The sequence below is a fragment of the Phoxinus phoxinus genome (assembly GCF_949152265.1).
Source record: "Phoxinus phoxinus genome assembly, chromosome: 5".
NCBI classification, from domain to species: Eukaryota; Metazoa; Chordata; class Actinopteri; order Cypriniformes; family Leuciscidae; genus Phoxinus; species Phoxinus phoxinus.
This window is the reverse complement of record NC_136880.1, coordinates 35,729,558-35,756,387: the sequence shown is the minus strand read 5'-3', so window position 1 is coordinate 35,756,387 and position 26,830 is coordinate 35,729,558. Positions and strand designations below refer to the sequence as shown.

Sequence of the window (26,830 nt, the reverse complement as noted above, 5' to 3'; positions counted from 1 at the left end):
ACTTGTATCGTACCAGTGTGCAAGAATTCAATGGGAATTCAATAACTGTTCTGTTAATAATAACCCTCTGTCGACCCGACTGTCCGTGGGCGGGATACAAAAATGCGGAAGTATAATCAGTGGTTTTCACAATCTGTGGCGTTTTTCATCAACCAGTGGACTTTTGCTGACAAATAAATGCGAGTAAACATTGTTCACTTACATATACTACTGACATTGTAACAATAGAAAGCAGGGTGAAAATCAGCGAAGTTACACTGTAAGGCATTTTAACTTGAAACCGTCACTTCTGGTCAAAATACGAGTCCATAAATAATAACCTTGATTTTTTTTATTAACCGTTTAAGCTCTCATTCTGACGGCACACACTCACTGCACATTTCTCAAAATCTGTTCTGATGAAGAAACAAACAAACCTGAGGATGAGTAAATCTTTGTTTTTGGGTGAACTATTCCTTCACCCAAAAATTCACCCAAAAATTTTATTTCTATCATCATTTACTTGTCGTTCTGAACCTGTATGACTGAGTTCAAGGTTGTGTATTCCACAGATGAAAGTCATACAATTACAACCAGTAAATAACACACATTCACATTGTGGATGTCCAAATAATTAGTGAATTAGATTAAATAACTGCAAAGGACAATTTACAAGCCGTCCATATTACACACGGGTCTGAGGTTGTTGTTAAAGTGACCGAAAGCACATGCAAGCAGCTAAGAAGAGTACAGACTCAGAGTGTGACGCCCTGATTTCCATAACTTGGATTCTGGAACTTATTAATGGGGCTCTTGTATATGGGGTTCTCTTGCTAGATTTGACAAGAAGAAAAGGTTTGGAGACAGAAAAGCAGAAAGGAAAAACAAATCAAAATAGAATAGAATAAGAAACAGAACTGAAGAAAGAAAGAAAACCAAAAGGCAGAAGAGCTGGCAGTTTCTGTTGCTGGTTGCTTAGTAACAGTTTTAAACATTATTTTGGAGGGAAAATTGCCCTTATCTGTTCTAAATCCACTGTAAACCTCGCAATATAGACGTGAAACAACTTGTGTTCTTTGAACTTGAGCCTATATCTCCTGAGAGAAAGCAAGCAACAGGCTGTCATAATGTATGAGACTCATTACAGGCACGCAACTACAGTAACACGGCTAGATCCACCGGCTGGTGCGAAGCTATGTCTGAATTGAGGTCGAGATCGAACAAAACCTTAACCAAGATTAATACACATTCATGTCTTTTTACATTAAACATCAAAACATATACATACACTTACACGTACAAAGCATAAAACACTATTTGTTTTGCCCACACATCAAAAGCATATGATTGACAGAATATTGTCTATATTTTTAAATCCTATTTAGAAAATGAAGTTTATGTTAATCCAATGGATTGAAGATCCCCCAACATGGGATGTGCTTCCAACTGAAAAAATTATTAATGGACGGTGTGAAATTGGTGGTGTATGTGATGTACAGTACAAAGAGGAATCCAGCCCTGCAAAAATCTTAAACGTTGGTAAGTATGTTTTTGTAATATGTCTGTGCATTACTGTGATAAAATTGATGCATGTTGTGATAATTATTATTTATAATTTCAGGAACTAGATCTGCCATGCTTAAGCAGCTTCATTCTATTGAGAATCAGTCCATCAAAAGATCCAGACCTGAAGGGAATGAAGAATTAGGGAGAGGGCAGCGCCAGAAATTTAGCAGAATACTTTCTGAATCAGAAAGCAGTGAAGAATATGAGGTAAGTTAGGATGATGTGGTTTGTGGTAACCCTAATCCCATTTTGTCTAATATCTAACACGATATTAACTCCTTGTTTATTAAATATAAAAATCAACTGCTGGTAGTAGATCCTTTTCCTATTTAGCACCAAAACTCTGGAACAGTCTTCCTACATTGTCCGGGAAGCAGACACACTCTGTCAGTTTAAAGCTAGACTAAAGACACATCTCTTTGACCTAGCATTCACATAACACATTATAGACTTCTATAACTCAATGTTAGGCTGCATAGATTAGGTCAGCCGGAACTGGAACACTTCCCTTAAATCCTGATGTACTCGTTACATCATAAGAAGAATGGCATCTACGCTAATATTAGTCTCAGTGTTTATACCGAGGTTTACCGCCGGATCCAGGCCGTATCCAGATCTGATGAAGGACCAGCGCCTAAACGCGACAACCACGCAGCCCTGAAGTGTCAACTAGTCTCTCCTCTGTGAAGGCCTCCTTTCCTTTACCTCTGTACCGATAAAACTGTATCAAAATGATTCCAGTTCACATGGACACTCGGAAGCGTAAACAAAAAAAGAAATCTGTATTATAAATGAAGGCCTGACAAGTTATTTGTTGAGGTCAATTTGTAAAGAAAGACTACACGCCTGTGCACATATATATTCAAACACGCACACCTATAGACTGAGCACTAATGATCTTTGCAATGGAAGTGAATCAATCAAAACTAATTGACTGCTGGCGGTAGATAGATCCCTTTCCTATTTAGCACCAAAACTTTGGAACAGTCTTACTAGCATTGTCCGGGAAGCAGACACACTCTGTCAGTTTAAAGCTAGACTAAAGACACATCTCTTTGACCTAGCATTCACATAATACATTATAGACTTCCATAACTCAATGTTAGGCTGCATAGATTAGGTGCATTAGTCACCCGGAACCGGGAACACTTTCCTTAAATCCTGATGTACTTGTTACATCATAAGAAGAATGGCATCTACGCTAATATTAGTCTCTCTGTTTATACCGAGGTTTACCGCCGGATCCAGGCCGTATCCAGATCTGATGAAGGACCAGCGCCTGTACGCGACAACCACGCAGCCCTGAAGTGTCAACTAGTCTTTCCCGTTTGAAGGCCTCCTTTCCTTTACCTCTTAAAATATATAACACAAATATCCATTTTTCTGAACAATCAAACTTTTTACTCAGTCAAGTAATTGACTTGATTTACTTGTCCGAAGGACAAGCACATGACAATATATAACGTCGCAACCTGATTAGCTATTGTTGCTTAGACCCAGATGATTGCCACTTTCAGCTAATTTGAAGGATATATTTGTAATTATATAATTCTCTTTTTACAGTCGGTCAGTAAACAAGTTTCTGAAAAGAGCGTCAAAAGGATAAGAGCCAGATCCTTTCTGCAGCAGTATAATCTAGAAAAAGTAAGATTATTTCAACAAAGTTACATATATCAGGGCTCTAGACTCATTCTTCCCTCTGCTTTATTTTTCCAGCAACAGTAGATGTATTTAACAGTAGCATATAAGAAAGAAATTAAATTAACAAATATAAAAAAGAAAACACTACATAGACTTCACTCTTTAAATTATACATTGATTCTTATTAAAGTTCTCACAAGACTCTTATTTTCACAGCAACCATTCACTGCAGAGGATCCATTGGTGAGTTAATGATGTAATGCTACATTTCTTAAAATCTGTTACAAGTGATGAAACAAACTGATCTACATCTTGGATGGTAAGATATTGAGTACATTTTCAGCAAGTTTTAATTTTTGACTGAACTACCCCTTTAATAACTACATACAAACTGTACTAACAAATGTTTTACAATTCTAGGAATCAAGCAGGGAGGCAACAACATCAAAAAGGACAAGGAATGACAGTGGAGTTAATCAACAAATTTTGGCCAAATTAAAAGAGATAAAGAGTGTTCTTGTTGAAACTCTAACACTTTTAAAAAATGGTAACCCTATGAAATGTTTTTAATTTTTCTAAGTAATTGCGTCAAAAGATATAAAAACTTATTTTGTTCTAGGATGCACTCCATTAATGACTGAACCAGTCCAAACTCTCCCTGGACCCACTTCGGATTTGCCAGCCCCAGAGTCTTCCGCTGTGGTACCTGCCCCTTCCTCTTTACTGCCTCTTCGTCTAAAGGAGACTAGGAGTATTGATGACTGCAAAAAGGTATCGGTTTTAAGTAACATTCAAAATGCCTTCTTACTGAGGCTGCATAATTTGGTCAAAAATGTATATTAAGATTCAGTGTTTCCCACAGGAGTTTGTATATTAAAAGAAGTCAGAATTGTTAGATTATGTTCGGTTCATATTTTCAGCCTTTTTTCTCTTTTGGCCAAAAAACAAAAATGGCATTTTACATGAGACATGATACAGATTACGGTATGTAAAATGGACAGAATTGTAAATCTGAGACTTTAAAGGAACAAAAATACAAGTAATCCTAACATAACAACATAATCCTGACAACTTCATCCAATGTTTTTATTATTATTTTTGTTCTAGAGATATATGCAAATTATATCCAGAAAACATGTATTACAAAAATGTTTGCAAGTAATGTAATCAGTCATTTGGAGAAGTATGTTTCCTGCTTTCCTGTAGTTCAGTGGTAAGAGCATTGCGTTAACAACGTAAGGTTGTGGGTTCGATCCCAGGGGATTGCACATACCTATGTATAAATGTGTAGGATAATGCAATGTAAGTCGCTTTGGATAAAAGCGTCTGCCAAATGCATAAATGTTATGTCTGTCAGTATGCGTGTGACGTCACCGTCGGGTGGATTGACTGTGGTCATGCCCACTGAGTGACCAAAAGCGAAAGCATTGGTTTCTCCTATTAAATCCAGTCACACAGCAGCTCTTCTGCCACTCAGTCCGGCTGAGGGACTGTGTTCCAGCAGGAAAGTGACATCATTGCATTCCCTCTATATCTATTAGCGATTTTTTTTTTTTTACCCTATTCACCTGGGGTGTCTTGTTGTAATTGCATCAACTCACAGAATTAATTAATCATGGCTGACAAAAAATAGTGCTTTCTACAATGGCATCAGTAACTTTTGCTCTTGGATGATTCTGAATCTACGCTCATAGGTTTCATCATAACAAACAAAATATTAAGTTCACTTTTTAACTCTGTTACTGTTTCATTGTTCAATCACTGTTTTCAGGTTAGAATTGGCCCCAACACGTCCATCGGTGCCGAACAGTTTGGCCACATGAAATGGACAGATGCAAAAAAAGCAGCAAAAGACCTCTTGGTGGCTGTCTTTGGAAGAGCAACACTGGCAACACACTGCTACACAGGAAAACGTTCCAATGCCTTCAAAGACAAAGAAGCAAAGCCACAACTGGAGGCTCAAAAAGTGTCTGACATAATTAGTAAGTAATTTATTTTCCTGAAAATCAAGTTTTGGCTGGATTGTTATATTATTATATACATTACACAGGGTGCGATTTGTGAAAAAAACAGAGGGGGGGGGATGTTTTGAAACATTTTTATTCATAAAAATAAATCATGCAACATGAACTTTATCACTGCATTTGCAGGAAATGTCAAATCTTTTTTCTTATTAACAATTTTTCCACAGAACTGTGATCATGAAATAATGTTAACTTTACATCGTGATGCTGAGCTACAGTGAAATGATAGAAAAGACAGATGCATTATCTGTGTTAAAAATTTGCCTCATTCGTGTGAACTGGACGCGCGAATGAGGCTATAAGCACGGCGCCGCGCTAAACGCCTCATTCGCGCCGCAGGACCTCTAGCCGTGCGTAAACGCGTCTTTACATTGACTTAACATTGAAATCACTCGCGCCAGACGCTCAAGAGTGAGTGAGTAATCATTTTAAAATAAAATTTACTTTAATCAAACCACGGATCCGTGATAAGTTTTGTGATCGTCGTTAATTCAGTAGCACTATGATCACTTTGAGGGGGGGATAAATTTATCCCCACCGGGGATACAAATAATTAAGCAGAGGCAGGGATACATTGACCAGAAAGGGGGAAATCCCACGCATCCCCCCCCCCCCGGCAAATCGCACCCTGTATACAAATCCGGCGAAAAATAAAAAGGCTATGCCTTACAGCAACGGTACAGCTATGATCAGCTGATCAGTTGGTTCGTTGCTGCCGTGCTCTATCACTCGTACACCAGAGCAAAATGGTTTTTAATGTTTCAAATGACATAATTTGGAAGCAGATAATTTATTCACAAACAGCTCATTATGACTCAAAATGACATCATCAACCCAATTTTCCGTTTTAAATTTTATTTCTCCAGACATTTTCTTTCATGAGCAGGATCCGCTTTCATTGAAATGTCATTAGAGGGTATTCTTCACCACACTTTGCAGGCACGCAGTAATGGCGGCAGGCAAGATGGCGGCGCCCATAGAGTTCGCGGCGGATTTGAGTATATATAAAACAACAGGATATAATTATACTCAGGAATTTGGAAAAGTATCTACTTTTATAGAGCAATATATTTTAAAACTGCAGTGGCTGTTGCTGATGCTGACTATTTAAATCTAGCGGTTTGGTGTCACGTGTTGTAAATCCTCTGACCAATCAGTGATCTGTATTGTTTTCACGTCACATTTGATTTTAGTATCGGTACGGTACGCTTGGAACCTCAGCAGAGGTGGTATGCTACCATTTAAAGCTTGATATGATTTTGTCTAAGTTTATAATAGACAGACGAATTGAAAGATTGCATGGGCGTTTGAATGGAGATCACAGTCTTTTAAGGATGAATCGTAATACCATTCCTCAATAATCATTATGGTTTGTAAACTTATGTTCTGTTTATTTTTTTCCTTACAGGCTACATAAAAAATAAATTTAACATTGAAGCAAGTATAATTAAGAAGGCCATCTCCCAGAAATGCGCAGATGAATGCAAGATGTCAAAAAGGCGCCACGTGGGGTGTGCGATCATAGACATGTATAAAGGCTAGATGGCTCAAGGCGGAGTCAGCTGTGTCGTCAATTTGGCGGCCATCTTAGGTCAGGAGACTGCGCTGCTGCTCCCTGCTGCTGTGGACGGAAGGTGAGTGACAAATGCTCGTAACTTGCTGAATTCTTGACGGATTTACAAACGGTTTGGTTTATTACAAACCTTATTAACGTGGCTATGATTTGTGCTGATGCCGATGTTTAAATTGTAGCTTCACGTTTTGAATGTATGCAGTATGCAGTTAAATAGCCGCATCCCTAACGTTTATGACACACCAAGCCGTTTGAAAATCGGTTGAAAATTGAGCAAGATATAGTTATTTCAGCACTACATGCACAATAGACTTTAATGTTATAACGTTAACTGGACGAGCGGACCTGTCCTAAAATGGCCGCCATGTGACGTCGTCGGGTCCCATTGGCTCTCAGCGCCGGTAAGCCATCTAGCCTTTATACATGTCTATGTGTGCGATATTACGATTTTTGATCGTGGACGATTAAAATGTCTCCACGATCTGCTTTTGAAGAAATATCGTAGGATCGTGCATTTTATCAGTTTGCATTTCTGGCGCCTCCGTCTCAACATAGTGTACAGCGCGACGTATATCCACATGAAATGCAGAGGAACGAGACACTGTAGTTCATAAAAATTAATTATTTGCATGTGCTTTAAAGGCTTGCCGGTTAAACATGTCATTCGCTGCTGGTGCGCTGTTCTAACGAGCGCTTTTCTGAGGGCAAACAACCGACGCGCACATGCACTAAAAGCCTGTCTAACAGCGTCTGATTACTGGGCTAAGTTATCTTTCGAGTCTTATTGCGCTAATACTGTCAAATACACACAAGGTTTACATAAACAAAGTTGGTTATGTCTAAAGTGAAAGAACAGTAGAAAAAATTAAGAAAAAATCTGCTTGTCAACTCGTCGCGGGCAGATCTTAAAGAGACAGTAGCCCTAATAGTAAACATGCAGCCGCTTGTCCTTAAAGGGATAGTTACCCAAAAATAAAAATGATGTCATTATTTACTCTCTCTAATGTTGTTCCAAACCTGTATTAATTTCTTTCTTGTGCTGAACACAAAAGAAGATATTTTGAGGAGTGTGGCTAACCGGGCGGTTGCTGGTCCCCATTGACTACCATAGTAGGAAAAAACTATTATGGAAGTCACTGGGGTACATCAACTGTTTGGTTACCCACATTCCTCCAAATAACTTTTATTTTCAACAGAAGAGGGAGACTTATTCGGGTTTAAAACGGCTTGAGAGAATTAAAATTTTTGGGAGAACTATCCCTGTTAATAAAACAACAAAATACAAAGAGCAAATCCCTCACTCTTGACTGAGAACTTTAATAGCTTTAATAAGAATCAATGTACAATTTATACAGTGAAGTCTATGTTGTGTTTTATTTTCATATTTGTTAATTTAATTACTTTCTTCAATGCTGTTAAATACACCTGTAGCTGAAAAAATAAAGCACTGTTTATTTAATTTGTATATTAAGTTGTGTATGTGTATTTTTGTTCTTAATTTTTAATAACAAAGAAAATTCCAAAGATTTTTTATCTTCGCCACTTATATTTTGTCACCTAAGGCTTTGTTTTTAAAATAGGGACATTAGTTTGGCTGTGATGCTCAGTCATTTGCAAAATAGTAAAACCTACATGAAAAGGAATCGTGATAAAATCGTGAATCGTGATTTTCCTGAAAAAAATCGTGATATGATATTTTTGCCATATCACCCACCCCTACCACAATGATTATGTGTGAGTTTGTTTGAATCAAACTGATTTGTTCAGGATGTTTAATGTTGTATTTCACTGTGTGTGTGTGTGTGTGTGTGTGTGTGTGTGTGTGTGTAATGAATATAATCTGTAAAAAAACTAATTGTTTGTTTGAATCAAACTGATTTGTTCAGGATGTTTAATGTTGTATTTCACAGTGTGTGTGTGTGTGTGTGTGTGTGTGAGAATGTGTTTGAGTGTATGTGTGTGTAAGTCTGTAATGAATATTATCTGTAAAAAAAGTAATAAATTCATTAGTTATGAAAGTAGAAATAAATAAATAAAATACTAATGAAATTAAAATAACTTTGTTGATTTGTTTTTTTATTTCATCAATCCATTATCAGTGCCTTAGAAATGTTTGCACTAATACTGTGTGCCCAAATCACCTGCCATGTTGTTTATAATGTGACTGCAGGTTGCATAACATGCATTAAACAGTGACCAATGTCTATATAGAGGTGACTTTAAGCAAACTGCAAGACACAATAAAAAAACTACTATTAGTAAAAGAAAAACATTGGAAAAGTGCACCTTAAAAAAAAGGAAATCCCATATAAACCTGAGAAGTGACCTAATTGGATCCCATTAAAATCATGTAGAAAATCCTACAGGATATTTATGCATTGTCCTATAAGACAATTTCAATCAGAATTCTATATAGGATATTTATGTATAGTCCTATAAGACAATTCCCATTGGAAATCCTATAGGACTGGTTCCAAAATATGATAGAAATTCTAATTAGAATCCTGTACAATTTTCTTATTGGAATCCTTTAGGATTTTTGGACAAGGTTGGGCAGATTTCACAGGTCGGACCCTCAAACTTTTGATTCTTTGATTCTAGCACGTAAGTTCCTCGACCACGTGGACCTCAATGGTGCTGTCGTTCTTGGAAGCGTAGGTGAAGAAGAACCAGCAGTCATTAGCATCGCGCTCTTTGCAGTGATTGATGTAGGGCTGGTCATGGGGATGAGGAAGTTCATTCATCATCTTTACTACTTTAAGATTGAAGTAGCCACATTCTTTCTCACACGTGTCTTTCTTGTCACCAGTAGCAAATGCTCGGCACTGGACGCAATCCCTGTGAGGAAAAATGCAGGCGAATATATTAAGCGCTGCTAGATGACCATAACAAGCCAGTTGTTTGAGCAAGTGTTCTGTTAATTACTTACTTGTGTTGAGTACAAACTCCAGGGCAGGTTGGGCAGATTTCACAGGTCGGACCCTGAAACTTTGAGTCTGTACATTTACACACGCCACACTCGCAGGTGCCCCGGCCGTTACAGATCTGTTTGTTACTGGCCAGACAGGTGGAGGTGTCCAGTGGGCAGTCGCATGCACTACCGGCGTAATTAGGGTCACAAATACACTTTCGGCATTCACATCGTCCATGACCTGTGGGGAAAAGGATGCCTTGATGAAAACTCAATATCTAAAGTAATTTTGCATATCCAGTTAATGTATCTTGATTTAAGAATGAATAGATACTTATACTGGAAAACAACACAAGAATACTGAGTAAGAAAATATTTATTTGCAGTGTTCAAGCAAATGCAGCAGCTTTTTAACCCAATAAAGTCAACATGAAATCAAAATGGTTGCTATTTACTAAGGAAAAAAAATGCTAGAGAATTGTTTTTTCTTATTAAATGCAGTGTATTCTGTAAATAAAATGGGACGCAAATGCAATTTCATGTTGATTTTAACTGTTCTATATTTTTTATTTAGGAGAAGTGAACATTAAACATTAAAAATTGTATAAATATAAATAAGGTTAGGTAAAAGACAGAATTGAGAAATCATCAGAGTCGTACCTCCACAAAGCTTGTTGTTGGATCGGTCGCAGTTGAAGTTGTCGCACTCGCAGAACGTTCCGCTGTATCTCTCCTCTGGGTTGTCTCTTTTCTTACACTCGCACATTCCATAAACACATTCTCCATTGTTGCTGCAGACCTCTGTCCCTTTACCTCTGCGACAATTTGCATCCAAATCGTCTGTTTTGACTTCATCTTGGCTGCACTCACATAATCTGCCTAATCGGCCATTATTACACCTGAAATGAGAAAGAAAACATCGAATCAGAATGATTGTCATACTTAGTTGTCTGCATTTGCATATGAGAGAGTGACAGCTTCTCAAACCTGCATACTCCACACTCCAGGGTCCCGTTACCGAAGTGACACGATTGGCTGTTTGGGATTCCGTCTTTGTGACACTCACATTCACAGATGAAGTTGAGGACGATCTCCACCTCCTCGTTAAAGCCCAGCGGTTTGATCTTTATCGTCTCTGACTTGCCATCAGATGGACAACCCTTAGCCGTGATTTCTATATCAAACGTCACCTATGAGGCACAACACATTGTTTTATGTTTCAGCAGGCATATCATTTATAGAAATGGAAATAGCCAGCAGGGTGCACAGGGAAACGAAAGCTTTTATTTTCGACACGTTCTTTATAATGTCCTTGTGCACATTATAAGACAGAAGCTCTTTGTGTACATTAAATATTCACTAAAATGTTGTGCACTGTAATTTTATTTATTTTATTTTATTCTAAAGTAAAAACCTGTTAATTGGTTAATTGCAAGTTGCCTTACTATATATGGAGAAGTCCCTCCCTCCGTGACACATCACAAATGATTATATTTTATATAAATAATTTAGTTTCTTGCCCTTTTTGTTATCAGGAACATACATTAGGGTGTTTTTTATGGAGGACCAAACCTGCAGAAATGAAAACTAAATAAATAGATAACTGACTTGATAAAACAAATATCATTTATTTGAATTAAATTAATTAACTTTTTCCTTCATTTATTATTTTCTGTATTTATTTTTATCCTTTTTATCCTATTATTTATTTATGCGTTCATTTATTTATATATTTATTCATTCCCACATACATTTATTTCCATATTTATTTATTTATACATTTATCTTTACTTTTTCATGTGCAACATGGAAATGAGGGAGGCGGTCCATGCGTAGCTCCAGTGTATCATTGGTTGAGAGCTCACGTATAGAAGTGTCACATCTAACTAAGCGATAGAGATCAGAGTTTGCTACAGGATGTGGTAGATAAGCTGGAGAGTTAATTATTTTCACCGATTTGCATTATTTTGAATTATTTCATATAGTGAACTTTAGGATGCAGTATTTCAGCCAACACCTGCATATACTGTACATCATACACCATCATATTATCCACACTGAAATAGTGCAACATAGACATTGTTTTTGCACTGTTTTGAACAGAATGGAAAACAAAGATAGCTAGTTGGAACTAGGTTTGATTCTAATATTTCTGGACTCCTGTTTCCCACACATTGACCTACACTCCTAGTCTTTCCTTTCGCAGTTTCATTGGGTATTGCTATAGTTTCTCTGCTTGTCAGAGAAAGTCAGGTTGGCTATATTTTAAAAAAGAAGAAATTCATCCTAGCATCTGCGACTACTCAGTCTCAATTGGAACATGTCTTAGAAGTATGCAGACTAGGAGAGCATCGGTGAATGGGAATGATGTAGAAGTTTGCTGCCATATGGAAAGAGCGTTCACTCTCTCACCTCATCCCCAATGGAGATGTTGAAGCATGTGCGCCCACTTTCTCCTTTTCTGCTCACTCCATTCTTGCAGTGGGAGACGTAGGAGATGAACACATCAGGAGGTAGCCTGGAGTTCTCCAGAATGACCTCTGCGGACAAAGACTGAGAGAGAATTAAACACAGGGAGTATATTAGTGCTGAGAAAATGAAATATTCATTCAAATCATACAATATTGTATGGGATTCAATAGAAGACATTTTGAAATTCAATACTTCAAAATATCTACTTTTGTTTTTCACAGATGTAAGAAAGTCATGCGGGTTTAAGACTAAAATAAACAATTAATGCTTTCTTTTTGGGGTGAACTATTACTTATTATTTTTCTCTTGGGCCGGTTGCATAAACATAGTCATTATATTAAGACAGTGTCTTAAGTTTTAGTATGACCCACTAGCAGTAAGTCAGTGGCAGTCAGTCTTACTTTTTGGCATCAAATTAGACCAATCTATTATTTTTTTTAAAAGCATAAGTGATTAAAAAAAAGCTATGAACAGTCTTAAAGAAAGTAATTTGATGTCTAACTTGTAAGACTTGTCTTAGCGGTTTATACACCAAGCCAGTGGGTCGCACTTTAAGAACTATGAATTATGCTGTTAAATGAATTCCTTTGTACGCAAGTGAAAAATAGCAGCGGTTTAAGTTTCTTTTCTCTTTAACCGTAAAAGGAACTAGAGCTGACCACAGCCACCATTACTTCACATTGGATAGACATCTGATGCATAACTTGAACTCACATTATAGGAATCAATGATGAGCTGGATGACATTGGAAGATGAGGTAGACAGTGTCCCGACTGTTGATTTGGGGATTAGAGCAGAGAGCTCCTATTGTGCACACACATATACAACGTGAATCAACACAGACTACTAACTATCTGAGTTAAAATTGATGCTTAAATCATGAGATGATGTTGCAATCAGGAGAATATATATTACACATGCATGCACACACCTGATAAAGAGCCCGGAATTGCTCCGTCACAGCAAAGATGGTCTGAATGTTGTTGTCACTCAGTGTGTCTACTAGCTGAGAGATGGTGGGGTAGTCCTTCAAAAAAAGAACTCAAATGAAAGACATACTCTGATTGTTCCAGTTGTCTGTCTGCTTGCCTGTCTGTCTGTCTGTCTGTCTGTCTATCTGTAAAGCTCACACTTACAAAGTAGTTACTCATGGTCAGAGGTGGAAATAACGAATTACAACTAGGCTACTCACGTTACTGTAATTAAGTAGTTTTTTCGGGTACTTGTACTTTTTTGAGTATATTTTTAAATCTGTAATTTTACTTGTACTCAAGTAGATATTAAGCTAAGTAATGTACTTCGCTACTTGTAAAATCATATTTCGTTACTGAGTACAATTTGAATTGATATTCAAATCTTTGACCGGCATTTCGGTAGCCAATAAAAATATCTTATCATAAACGGACCAATAAAACTTAGAAATTCCAGTATCATGACCACTAATTAATGTACTTCGTCAATAAGGTAAAAATGTGTTAAAAGTAGCTATTTTCTACATAAATCTATGATTTGATTGAATATTTATTGGTAATACATCAACTATCGCCAGCTAAAAAGTAACTAGTAACTAGTACTCTGAGTAGTTTTTGAGAAGAGTAATTTGTACTTTTACTTAAAGGTATTGCGGAGGATCTTTCCTACTTTTAGAAAAGACCCGCCCTCTCCAATTTCTATTTGCTCCCGACCGAGAGGGAACGCCTACTAGCAGTGATTTTAAATGGATTTCTCCAAATAGCATGACAAACTTTACCTGTCTAGTAGAATCTTCGCGACTGCGGCATCAGTGGGAAGCCCAACATGTGCTTTTAGCGCACGCCAGCGTGTGAACGGCCTTACGTAAACATATCACCAGAATGATTGACACTTAGGTGGACCAATAGTATACACTACCCACCCGGAAGAAGAAAATCCTCCGCTATACCTTTAAGTACTTTTTTGACACCAGTACTTTTACTTGTAATTGAGTATTATTTCAGCAATGTAACGGTACTTGTACTTGAGTACAGATTTTCAGTACTCTTTCCACCTCTGCTCATGGTGTACATATTATTGGAAAGATGGCATTTCCCATCATTTGGACGAACAATGCCAACCAGTTTTCCATCTCCAGCAAAATGGAATCCAGCATCCGTGGAAAACACGAGGAGACGAGTGACATTCCTCCAGCCAATCTCTTTCTGAGGAATAATCAAAACAAAGATGACAGAACACAGCTTCAAATGGTCAGGTTTTGTCCAAACTTGTTCAGTAGCTACCGGTAATGTTCAGTAGCATGCTGCTCCCTATGACTCAATAAGAATGATTAATGAGAGTGTGTTTCTTATTTTACAAAGGCTCAATCACACGTTGAGAACATGGTTAGTGTTTGAAAATTAAATCAGGACCCTCAGGCTACAGTCAGAACCAGTATTTAAAAATGGTGATGAAGTAATTTTTGTGTATACATAAACTGATAATTGGTATTCAACTAAAGGATTTCTAAACTGGTAGCATTTAGCATTTTAAAAAAACAAAGCTATTTTATTGGAAGAAAAAGAAAGCAGTTGTTTTGCAACCATTCACAGCGCAAGTACAACACTGCATGTGCTAACATGTACCGGAGACTTTGCCCGTAGTTCTGTGGCATTTATGGAATGTTGAACTCGACCCACCGTGCAGACAGCAGCTTGCATGATTGCATCAAATCCTGCCTCCGGAGAGTCCAGGTTTCCAGAGGTTTTCTGTTTGCTGACTTCTTGGGTGAACAATGTGCTGTCGTTGGTCAAACTCAGGACGTTTTTGTAGCTGAAGGGTGCTGTGGAGTCGTTTGGAAAACATGGGTTCTGCAGATACTTTGGCGTCATCGGAATGAAAGGCATAACAAGCTTCCCCAAGAATGAACCAAAACCTGCAAGGAAGAGTTAGCAGATCATTTAACAGTTTTAATACCGCAAAGGCGTGAATGTGAGCATGTGTGTCCTCCTAACCGATCCGCAGGTCTTTAGTGATGTCCCGCATCTCCCTGGCAAGGTCAGCTCCCAGGTTCTTGACATTCTCAAGATTACTTCGCATAGAGTCACTGAGGTCCATCAGGAAGTACAGATCGATGGGATAATCCTCTGCCCTCTTGAACGTGAGAGTAAACTTCTGCGGTTCACCTGTAGAGTGACAAAGACGAGAGACAAAAATGTGTGTGTGTGTGTAAATAACAAATAGGGGAAATGAAACTAGACTAGATGACTAGGTGTTAGAACCTTGTCATTAACAATGATATTTTTTTTTGCTTTACCTAGTTTGCATATGAAGAACCAATCAAATTCATGTCATTTTGCTATACCTCCCTATTCTATAAAAACGGTTGTATCCGTGTTTTCGGGTGGGATTCTCAATGAAATTTGTCCGAGATCTCCCGGCCGTGATTAAAGCATTTAGAGGACATTTGCCGAAGTCTGTCTGATCATTTCTGCTGCGCAGCAGGTGAGTTAGTTTAAAGGGTAGACTATATATTAAACGTCGTTTTGGAGACGTTAGGGAACGTCGATTTGGAGACGACCCAGGTAGACTTAAAGTAGGAGTGAGATAGGGAAAAATCTACCACACTTTCTTTCCTGAAAAAAATATATACAATATTGAAATATGCTATGATGATGAATGCAATGAACAATTTGCTAAACTTTTTAGGTAAACATGTTTACTTAATTAATACTGGTAAAGCATAGCTCCGGAGCGATAGGCCTAACGTTACTGGTCAAGGCAGTGATGGAAGGGAGAGTTGATCTTTAATTGTTGGGTATTCTAATGGACGCATTGTTTCATCTGCTAATAAGAAATTGTATAATATTCTATCCTTCGCTGTCAGAAAAAATATTTTACTAAATTGGATCAGTGCTGGTGTGTGGTGGGCGTTCTGGCGTAATATGGCTGCCGTGCGTCGTATCATCCAGGTGAATGCTGCACATTGGTGGTGGTTGAGGAGATTAAAACCATCCATATGGGAAGCTCTTTGAGGTCCCAGAAAAAGCACTATATAAATGTAACAAATTATTATTATTATTATTATCAGTGATAAGTCTCCATCTCTTAAAGGTTGGCGTAAGGTTATTTTTGAGTTGATTCCCCTGGAGTGTCTTACCTATGTATTACATCAAAAAACAAGCCAGTTTAATAAAGTCTGGACCCCATATCTGGACTATTTTAAAACTCATCTTCGCCCTTTTATATTACAAGGAATAGGAATAATGTAATTGTATAACTCTCTGGACATTGAACCTTTGTCCTCTTCTGCAACTTTTTAAAATATGTTATTGTTTTGTTTTTATTCTCTAATCTGTTTTACTATGGCGTAGTCCTGTTTTATATGCAAATCTGAGCTATTGGTGGTCCTTTCTTTTTTAGTGATGTCTTGTTGTATTACAGGTGAAACTCGAAAAATGTGAATATCGTGCAGAAGTTCATTTATTTCAGTATTTCAACTTAAAGGTGAAACTAATATATTATATAGACTCATTACATGCAAAGTGAGATATTTCAAGCCTTTATTTGTTATAATTTGGATGATTATGGCTTACAGCTATGAAAACTAGCTATTCTATAATATTCTAATTTTTGGAGTTTCACCTGTATTATGAAAATTCACCAAACATAATAAAAAATTAAAATAAATGAGTTGTTCACTTATTAGTAAAAAGTTTTTTAAATTAAAGCCTGTCATCATTAACCCTAGTGTTCAAGTGCATTGTTGTCGGAAAGAACAGGAATCATGGAGGACACCATGTTTATTCTTATTCTTAATTGGAAAATCTTATTAAAACCTAAATTATATTTTGCTATTCAATGATCATGAAAGGGCATTCATATCCAATTTTTAACTAGGAAACTATTTACAATTATTACAATAATTCAGATAGCACATGAAGTCAGCATACATTATACATTTCAGCCTGTTTCTTTTAAAACGCAGATGTAGGCTAAATGTATTTTTGGATTACTGTATTTTTTTTTAAATGTAAATTTGATTGAACTTGTCCTGATTCATATTTCACAACAGTACCTGATCGGAGGTTCAGGGTGAATTTCTGTGGCTGAATCTGGGTGATCTCTTCAGGCCTCAGATTCTCTCCTCCCTCAATTTTACGGTTTGTGACAGGTTTGTTCTTGTCGATGGTGACCGTTCCTCGAGGGTTTTCTATGCCGAGTGCAGTGCAACCAGCCTTTTGCAGAGACTCCATTTCATCACAGCGTGAAGGTTTGAAATCCTGCAAGCAGAGACTTGCTAAGTTCACATGTTTCGGTAAGACTCGGATAATCTTCCAGAGTCAGACGAGAAGTTGACAATCAAATGTAGACAAAATAACTTACAGGATCCTTGCACCACACACACTGTGGCCCGGTCCGAATACACTCTCCACATGTTTTGGCATTTTTAGAAATGCATTCATTGCTGTCTGAGCGCAAAACACATACACAACAACTTTAGAAGACAAGATCTAACATTACAATGTTATTAAAGATTATTAAATAATAGTTTTCCAGCAACTAAATAATTTTGAAATAAAAAGCTAACAAGAAGCTCTTTTGAAGAATAACTTGAGAAAGTAGCCTCAAAATTGCTATGATATAAATTCATAAACCTTAACATTAAAAGAATGTCCCCTGAGGCAACAGAAACTAGCTGAGTTGTTGGCGATATTACTTCCTTACCTGTTTTCGCTCTGACATGAGAGACAAATCCTAGTAGAACTGAAATTAACAGCACCCTCATATCCATCTAAATGCAGAAGAACCTCATAAATTACACAGAAACACATCATGTACAAATACAGATATATTTATATATAATATAAACATTTATGTAAATACACTAAATGATTGATCCTTGATTTACATTGTAGTAGTTTGTCTTTATGGATTTGCTTGAACAATTTTGATCAGACAAACATATTTAAAAACAATATTTACATGCATATTCTGTGACTAGTAAGATGTCATGAGATTTTTTTATGGGCATTTTATAAGTGGAAATAAATAAGTGGAAAAATAAAAGCTTAGTTACTTACCTTAACGTATGCTCCTTGCTCTTTCAATAGATGTGTGTTTATGACGTAAATGTTTATACGATCAACTTTTGTGTGAGGCGTGTGAGCAGGTCTTTTTTAGTAGTTCAGACTGCAACAGTGCAGCAGCAGCAGCAGGTCAGTCGTACGCCTTACAAACACAGGAAATACAAACTGAAGGGTTGTGTGGTTTGGGCTAAACATGTAAAGAGTGAGGCTCCTCCTCCAGAAAAGACTCACACTAGAAAAAACTCACACTAGAAAAAAATATTTGACTGGCATCAAACTTAAAAATAACATTCACACAGAACCTGAATTGAATGAATTCAAGTGAACTGCAAAAGGCTCTGCACAAACAAATGTGGTTACAGTCTGTAGATGCCAAAAAAGATGTACAGATACAAAATAAATTTAAAAATAACATAAGCAATCCTGAACATGTGATTTCAGTGAGGGAAACGACAACAAAGGCACACAAGTACAAACAAATACGGCTGCAAAACAAGAACAAGACTGTTTAAAAAGATCAACATCATTCACAACATCACTGATAAACTGACCTAAACATGCCGTCCCTTAAAAGGAAGCCCAATACCCTGTAAGAGTGTCTTTTCTCTCCATTAAAAGCAAAAAGTATTTTGCTTGCTTCAAGGCAATTATTCATGAAGGTCACATTCACATTTTATAAGCGGCATTTATATTAGTGGCAATACTAATCAAACAACTGGTGACTATGATTCATTTCACTGGTGACTATGTTTCAAATGTTTATAAAATGCTATGCCCTGTATAAATGTGGGAAACATGAGTGTGTAACCAATAAAAATCTGACATTTATGCTCTGTGTGAAAATAAACTGACATGCAACTCCGAAAGAAGAGAAATAAATGCAAATTTCAATAAAAGGACCATTACATTAATTTCAGATTGATTTTATAGAATAAAACCAAGCACAAATGTTTGCTTCAATATTTTTTGTTGTTGTGTAGCAGCAGATTTTTGTATGCATGCTACAAGTATTTTGGTACTAGTTAACCGGTTAATGTTGATTTAAGACATAACTGCATAATCAAACTCTTAACCGCCTTGAGAAACACCTACTGTCTCAGATTCGGGGCAATGTGATGTCCTTTTGCACAAGCCCCTCCCACGACTGTTGATGGACACTGCAGTTCTCTTACGTAGAGTTCTCTCGTACTGCGTCGAAAGAACGCTACGGGAAAGATATTTCTTTGTCGAGATTGAAGCCTAAAAATTAATCCTTAATTTTGTAAATATGTAAAACGCTTTTCTGTAGCATACAACCCTAGGCGGAGCAATATCGCTCACCCATTGGCTGCTCCGCCAGAAAAGCACAGCCTATGCGAGGCCAGAGACGCTGACCAATGAGGGTGCTTCGCGCCCTTCTGCGTCATCTCCCGCCGAAACAGGCGTGGCCTAGGCCTATAAATACGAGCATAGCTGTCTAACACACTGATTTTCTAAAATTCACGAAGCTGCACACATCGTTGGATTGGATTCGAGCCACCACAGCCGTTTGGAACAAGCACTTCAGCAGGACGAGCCTTTTCTCTGAAGCCGCCGCCTTCAGCCGCCGTTCCCTGCTGCGCTTCTCCGGCGTGGAATATCCTTTACATTATGTGTGTGTGTTTTGTGTGTGTGTTCGCCGTCGCGTCACACAGTTTTTCACCACTAAAAGAGCCGAGCGTCTTTTTCAAGATGTCTCGCACCTCCTGTGGCTCGTGTAGAGCCCCACTCAGCGTCGGGGACCACGTGCTTGTGTTTCCTGCCTGTGAGGATCACGCAGCTTCAGCTCTCGTCGATGGCGGCTGCCATCACTGTGATTTGATGCCTACGGTGACTCTGCGGACTCGCCGGGCGTTCATTTACTGAAGCTGCATCTTTCCGCCCGCTGTAGTGCCGCGCCGTGAAAAGCGCCGTGCTCAGCGGAGCCCGGAACCTCCCTCCACCACGAGGTGCTCGCCGCTGCTGCCGCCAGCTTCTCCGCCCGCTTCGCTGGACTCTCTGACCGACGGACAAGGGCCGCTGTGTGCCGCCACGTCCGTCATGGACGAGGAAGGTGAAGCCGCGTCTGTGGAGGACGACTGCTGTTCTCTCCCGCTTCGGGTAGCGAGTTATGGGCGAGCTCCGAGGATCTCCCCTCCCCCGCCGCTCGTGAGCGTCGACGGAGAAAGACCAGCATCGATGCGCTTACCGGCTGGATGGCTGTTTTTCTGCAACGTACGTTACCGTCCTCACGACCCGCGCCTTTTTCTTCCTGAATTCACGAAAAAATCGCGGAGTCCCGGAAAACCCCGTTTTCAGCCAGGATGAGCACTTCTGCTTCGAGGAAAGTTACAGTGTTAAAATCCCGCCGCGGCCGGTTTTCACTAAAATGTCTCGCTCGCACAGTCCCAACATACGCGACCGTGCCAGTGTATTCTGCAGTCACCAAATCGGCATCAATGCCCGTTTGCCTGCACACAAACGCCGTTTTCACGACGCCCCAGGTAAATCTGAAAATGTATTTTCTGGTGTCCCGGCCACGGCCGATGGTGTAATGTGTGTATCCGTAATGCCCACGACCCAGTGCGCATTCGTACACACAAGCACAGCCCTACACAATACAGGGCTTGCACACATAAAATCGATTTATGTCGGTTGTGCATCACATGTAAGTTAGTGAGCGTGCCCGCTTTTCAGTGCCCACAATCACTACACACTGCATGTCCCGTGGTTTCTGTAAAAACGAAACGAATGCACGGTCAGTCGGTTCTGATAGACAGTACTCTCTGTGCTACACGGTGTCCCGGCCACGGCCGATGATGTAATGTGTGTAACTGTATGCCCACGACCCAGTGCCCATTCGTACACACAAGCACAGCCCCACACAATACAGGGCTTGCACACATAAAATCGAATCATGTCGATTGTGCATTATATGTAGTGAGCGTGCCCGCTTTCAAGTGCCCACAATCACTACAGGCTACATGTCACACGGTTTCTATGAAACGAAACCGATGCACGGTCAGTCAGTTCTAATAGACAGTACTCCCCAGTGCTATAAATGTACCCGCGTTCACGCACCCACATTTATTCTCAAACATGTCGAGCCGTACGGGGCTCGCACCGCGCGCTCTCTCTCTCTCAGCTGAGAGAGCTGAGCGCGCGCGCGGACTGCCCGCTCGATTAAGCGCGCCACCCGCATACGCTGAAATGGCGCCCATGTTACAGCACACGACTGCTCTCGTGTCGCCGCCATTTCGCGACCAGAGCCCGGTTTTTCAACCCGTGCAAGCACAGCCCCGTACAACACAGGGTCTGCACACATAAAGTCGATTGTGCTTTACATGTAGTGAGCGTGCCCACTGTCCAGTGCCCACAACCACTACACACTGCACGTTCCGCGGTTTCTGTAAAAACCGAAACCAACGAACGGTCAGTCAGTTCACAAACACGGTATTCCCGGTGTTATAAATGTGCCCGCTACCACGCGCCCACATTTATTCACAAATATAACGAGCCCTACGGGCGCGCGCGGGATGCACACTGTGTTAAGCATGCCCCCCGCCTCAGACGCCACGGCGTCCATGTTACAGCACACGGTTGCTCTCGTGTCGCCGCCATTTCGCGACCAGGGCCCAGATTAGATTCAACCCCTAGTCACACGTGCAGATGCATGGGAAAGACTTCCCGGGGTCTCAGAATGGGTGCTAGAGACTATAAAAAGAGGCTATTCGCTACAGTTTCATCGACGCCCTCCCCGTTTCACGGAGAAAGTCGAAACCACGGTAAAAACAGAAGTAGCACATCTACTTCGAGCCGAAATAGCGAAGCTATTGAGCAAAGGGGCCATAGAGCCTTTATCTCAAGCTCAGAGCGAAGGGGGTCTGTACAGCAGATATTTCCTGGTACCGAAGAAAGACGGGGGTCTCAGACCCATTTTAGATCTAAGGCGTCTGAACAAAGCGCTAACAAAGCGAAAGTTCAGAATGCTCACGACCAGAAAAATCCTCGCGCAGATTCGCCGAGGAGACTGGTTTATGGCGATAGATCTGAAAGACGCGTATTTTCACATACAAATTGCGTCACGTCACAGGCGATTTTTGAGATTCGCCTTCGAGGGCCGGGCATATCAGTACACAGTCCTGCCATTCGGCCTGTCTCTAGCACCTCGTACATTTACAGTGTGCATGGACGCGGCGCTGGCACCCCTGAGACTCCGAGGCGTTCGAATTCTGAACTATTTGGACGATTGGCTGATTCTGGCTCAATCGCCTTCAGAACTCGCTCACCACAAAACACTAATACTCGATCACCTCGAGTGCTTAGGTCCGAGAGTCAATTGGGAGAAAAGTTCACTGTTTCCCAGTCAAAGGATCTCCTTTTTAGGACTGGATCTGAACTCGCTATCTATGACAGCACAGCTGTCATCACAGCGCAGGCAAAACACCCTGCAAATGGCGAAATCCTTCCGCAGCGGCCATATAGTGCCGCTCAAGAGATTTCAGAAAATGCTAGGCCTCATGGCCTCAGCCTCAACGGTACTGCAGTTGGGCCTGCTGCGCATGCGCCCACTGCAGTTCTGGTTGAAAGCGCGCGTTCCGCGCCGAGCATGGTTGCACGGTCGCTATCGCCTCAAGGTCACTCAGGAATGCATTTCAGCCCTGACACCATGGAGAGCGTCAGACTGGTACCGGTCAGGTGTAAGCCTGGGGACTTCCTCGAGCCTGAAGGTGGTGTCCACGGACGCGTCCACCTCAGGCTGGGGAGCACTGCTCGACGGCAGACCGCTCTTTGGCCAGTGGGCAGAACGAGCCAAACTACCGCACATAAACTGCCTGGAAATGATGGCGGTGGACTTTGCGCTGAGGCGTTTTTGTCCCCGGATAAAAGGGCACCACGTCCTGGTCCGTTCGGACAACATGTCGGTAGTAGCCTACATAAACCGCCAGGGTGGCGTGAGATCCCGAAACCTATTCAGGTTAGCGGAACGCATACTGGTATGGGCCCAGCACAACCTGCGCTCGCTGAGAGCAATGCATGTGCCAGGCCACTTGAATGTAGGCCCAGACAGACTCTCACGGAACAACATTCCTACAGGAGAGTGGTCCCTACACACGCAGACAGTGCGTCTGCTGTGGAAAACGTTCGGCAGAGCGGAAATAGACCTGTTTGCAAACCAGGAAAACGCTCACTGCCCAGAATTCTTTTCGAAGAGCACGAACGCGCTGGCCAGTGTCTGGCCCCGCCGTCCGCTCTATGCCTTTCCTCCTGTCTCACTCCTGCCTCAAGTGCTGGAGCGTATCGAGGAAAGCGGATGCTCGGTGCTACTAGTCGCTCCATACTGGACGAATCAACCCTGGTTCCCAGTTTTGATGCGACTGAAGAGTACTGCCCCGTGGCCGATTCCAGTGAGGAGAGACCTCCTCTCGCAGGCCAAGGGCTCGATTTTGCATCCTCGCCCGGAGCTCTGGTCCCTACACGTATGGGCCATAAACGGGTACCCGCTAACCTCCCAAAGGGAGTGTTAGACACGATCGAACAGGCTAGGGCTCCGTCTACTAGACGGCTCTACGCTTCCAAATGGTCGGTGTTCTCTGGTTGGTGTTCAGACCAAGGTCTGTCACCACTTCAGTGCGGGGAAACGGAGATTCTCTCCTTCCTCCAAGAACTATTGGATAAGGGAAGAACCCCATCCACGCTCAAAGTCTATGTGGCTGCCATATCAGCGTTCGTTAATCCAACGCTTGGCCATTCACTGGGCAGAAACGACCTGGTGGTCCGTTTTCCTTAGAGGAGCCAGGAGGTTAAACCCTCCAACGCCTACTTCAGTCCCCGTTTGGGACCTTTCTACAGTGTTGAACGCTATGAAAGGGGCCCCTTTTCGAGCCTATTCACTCAGTTGACATGAAACACCTGTCTTTCAAGACAGTGTTTCTTTTGGCTCTCGCTTCAGTGAAGCGTGTGGGGGATTTGCAAGCGCTCTCAGTTAGAGCTTCTTGTATGGAGTTCGGGCCAAACGACTCTGTAGTCGTGTTGAAACCGAAGCATGGGTACGTACCTAAGTCCCTCAACACACCGTTCAGGGCTCAGGTCATCTCCCTGTCGGCCCTGCCGGCCTCGGAGGACGGAAATAGCTCCCTTTGCCCGGTCAGGGCATTAAGAGCTTATGTGTCCCGCTCCGCTGTTTTTCGACAGACGGAGCAGCTCTTTGTTTCGTTCAGTGGGCGCTCTAAAGGGCGAGCCGCGACGAAACAGAGTCTATCTCGATGGGTAGTGGATACCATTGCGCTAGCCTACGCATCTAGAGGTTTGGAATGCCCCCTGGGCATCAGAGCACATTCTACGAGAGGCATGGCCTCTTTGTGGGCTTGGTATAGCGGAATCTCGTTACAAGATATCTGTATGGCGGCAGGCTGGGCCTCCCCGTCTACATTTATACGGTTCTATAACCTAGAGGTTCCTGCGTTGCAGGCTAAACTGCTCTCGGTCTAGAAGACTATGTTTAGTGTTCCTGCCCCGCGTTGCGGCCCAGGTCACTTCAATGTTTAAGCATCACTCACTGACAATGTGTCCCATGAGCATGCTATTACCCCTCATATATATATAATATTTCATATATATGTTATTATGCCCTTAGAGGCACTACTATAAAGGGATGATGCTATTTTTAGCCGCTCTCCCTATACTTCTTGGGGTAGGCACTTGTATGCCAGGGCGCGCGCGCCCTTAGGTGTCTGTGTCGGTCCAAGAGCACGCACGGCGGGTTACATGGGGTTCCCGTAGCGTTCTTTCGACGCAGTACGAGAGAACTCTACGTAAGAGAACGTACTCGGTTACTAACGTAACCTCGGTTCTCTCTAGGAGAGGGAACGAGTACTGCGTCTCATGCCGTGCGTGCCCACGCTGCGTCGCTTTCGTGACGAAAATCAGTGTGTTAGACAGCTATGCTCGTATTTATAGGCCTAGGCCACGCCTGTTTCGGCGGGAGATGACGCAGAAGGGCGCGAAGCACCCTCATTGGTCAGCGTCTCTGGCCTCGCATAGGCTGTGCTTTTCTGGCGGAGCAGCCAATGGGTGAGCGATATTGCTCCCCCTAGGGTTGTATGCTACAGAAAAGCGTTTTACATATTTACAAAATTAAGGATTAATTTTTAGGCTTCAATCTCGACAAAGAAATATCTTTCCGAGAGAACCGAGGTTACGTTAGTAACCGAGTACGTTTTTAGTTTTAAAAATCCCAGCGTCCCAGGTGACCCGCCCTTGAGACAGCTAAACACAGTCCAACATTGTTTCCACACCGGAGCAGCTGTAGTCAAGAATATTATCTAAGCGATTGAAGTGTTTTTTGTTGATGGATGTAAGAATTAACATTGTCATTTACTCTCGTTTTTACTGGAGGAAGGATCTGCACCAACTGTTCGTGATCCAGGTTACAGTCTCGATAGGCCTAACGTTACTGATCAAGGCAGTGATGGAGCGCGCGCTTTATTATAGTTCGTCAGAGTTGTTTTACGGATACAAAGTTCGCCAGTTTATTAAGTACCCACTGAAAAGGGTTCAAGTCTGTTAATATTTGTTTACTGTTAGATGTAACGAGTGTTTTTGTGTAATTCTGTGTAACGTTATGTTGATGATAAAGAATGGGAGAGAGAGTTTATGGATGGCGCACTTCTTATACGGTGTTTATTCAGCTCTTACTGTGATTTTTCTGGAGTAAAACTGATGCTTCATATTTTTGTGTGATGTACCGTTACAATAAACTTCATTAAAAACCCATCAGTACACGCTACAACAGGCTTGTATTAATAACGTAATAGTGGATAAAAGCAAGATGAAAAATAAGTTATAACCGTAATTGAACTAAACTATACCTGTTCTATCTCCATACAGCATATATTATCTGGCTCTGTGGGCATTATTGTCCGACTCCGGGTCGAAATGAACATGCTACTGAGAGTTTCTGTTTTGATAGTATCATTCCGTGAGATGAGATTGTCCTCCTGACACTGAGGCGCGAGCTCGTGAGGCTCCGCCCTCTGTGCCTGCAGCAGCAGCGGCTCATTTGCATTTAAAGGGATAAACACTAACGTCGCGTTTTTTTCTATATGGGGAGGCTGCAGACCTGGAGCCGGTAGATATAGGACCGAAACAGTTTTACGCCCCTGGCAGTTTTACGCCCCTGTTGTTCCTGATGCGTCCATTAGGGGGATATACTGCGAAATAACTATCATTAAATCGACGCTAACACATTAATAACCCGTCCATAGACTTGAAAATTTTGTGGTTTTTGTTCATTTAAATATAAACGCTACAGTGTAGATCTGCACGGATTAAAATAGAAAAATAGATGCAGATATTCAGTCGGTGTTCACTCTCTTCACTCAGCCTACAGAAGACTTTTGTTTTTGTGAATTGAAAAATTAAAAATACACATAGTTGGATCAACTACGTGTTATGACAAGTAATGATATGACCTACTGCAGTTATAGGCCTACTCACCGTATGTTTTTATATGGAGACTAAGTGAAATATGTTGTTGTGAATTTATATAAAGTTACATTTAGATATTAACCATATTTAGACCATTAGACAAAACAGTGTCCTACATACGTGGTAAGATAAATTT

The 26,830-nt window shown here is 40.9% G+C and overlaps 2 protein-coding genes across 4 annotated transcripts; one reads left to right on the top strand and one right to left on the bottom strand.

The window, feature by feature from the left end:
- Positions 1-2,699: 2,699 nt before the first annotated feature.
- Positions 2,700-6,856, top strand: LOC306997975 (uncharacterized protein). Of its 2 annotated transcripts, none has more exons than XM_079611643.1 (7): positions 2,700-2,871; positions 3,109-3,189; positions 3,403-3,429; positions 3,607-3,733; positions 3,833-3,957; positions 4,958-5,168; positions 6,619-6,856. In XM_079611643.1, the coding sequence occupies exons 1-7, from the start codon at positions 2,710-2,712 to the stop codon at positions 6,750-6,752; spliced, it is 867 nt and encodes a 288-aa protein (XP_079467769.1). In that variant the 5' UTR covers positions 2,700-2,709; the 3' UTR covers positions 6,753-6,856. The 2 variants fall into 2 exon arrangements, with proteins under 2 accessions (XP_079467769.1, XP_079467768.1); XM_079611642.1 differs by having other exon boundaries at positions 3,806-3,957.
- Positions 6,857-8,081: 1,225 nt separating this feature from the next.
- LOC306997974 (integrin beta-1-like) lies at positions 8,082-26,282 on the bottom strand. 2 transcript variants are annotated; one of them, XM_079611641.1, is made up of 15 exons: positions 26,076-26,282; positions 18,202-18,349; positions 17,846-17,912; positions 17,504-17,589; positions 17,196-17,400; positions 15,133-15,303; positions 14,818-15,053; positions 14,260-14,343; positions 13,098-13,193; positions 12,881-12,970; positions 12,107-12,247; positions 10,682-10,884; positions 10,355-10,593; positions 9,713-9,935; positions 8,829-9,621 (listed from the first exon to the last, which is right to left on the bottom strand). In XM_079611641.1, exons 3-15 carry the CDS (start codon positions 17,910-17,912, stop codon positions 9,381-9,383), a joined length of 2,082 nt encoding a protein of 693 aa, XP_079467767.1. In that variant the 5' UTR covers positions 18,202-18,349; positions 26,076-26,282; the 3' UTR covers positions 8,829-9,380. The 2 variants fall into 2 exon arrangements, with proteins under 2 accessions (XP_079467766.1, XP_079467767.1); XM_079611640.1 differs by lacking the exon at positions 26,076-26,282 and having other exon boundaries at positions 8,082-9,621; positions 18,202-18,374.
- Between the last annotated feature and the right edge of the window lie 548 nt (positions 26,283-26,830).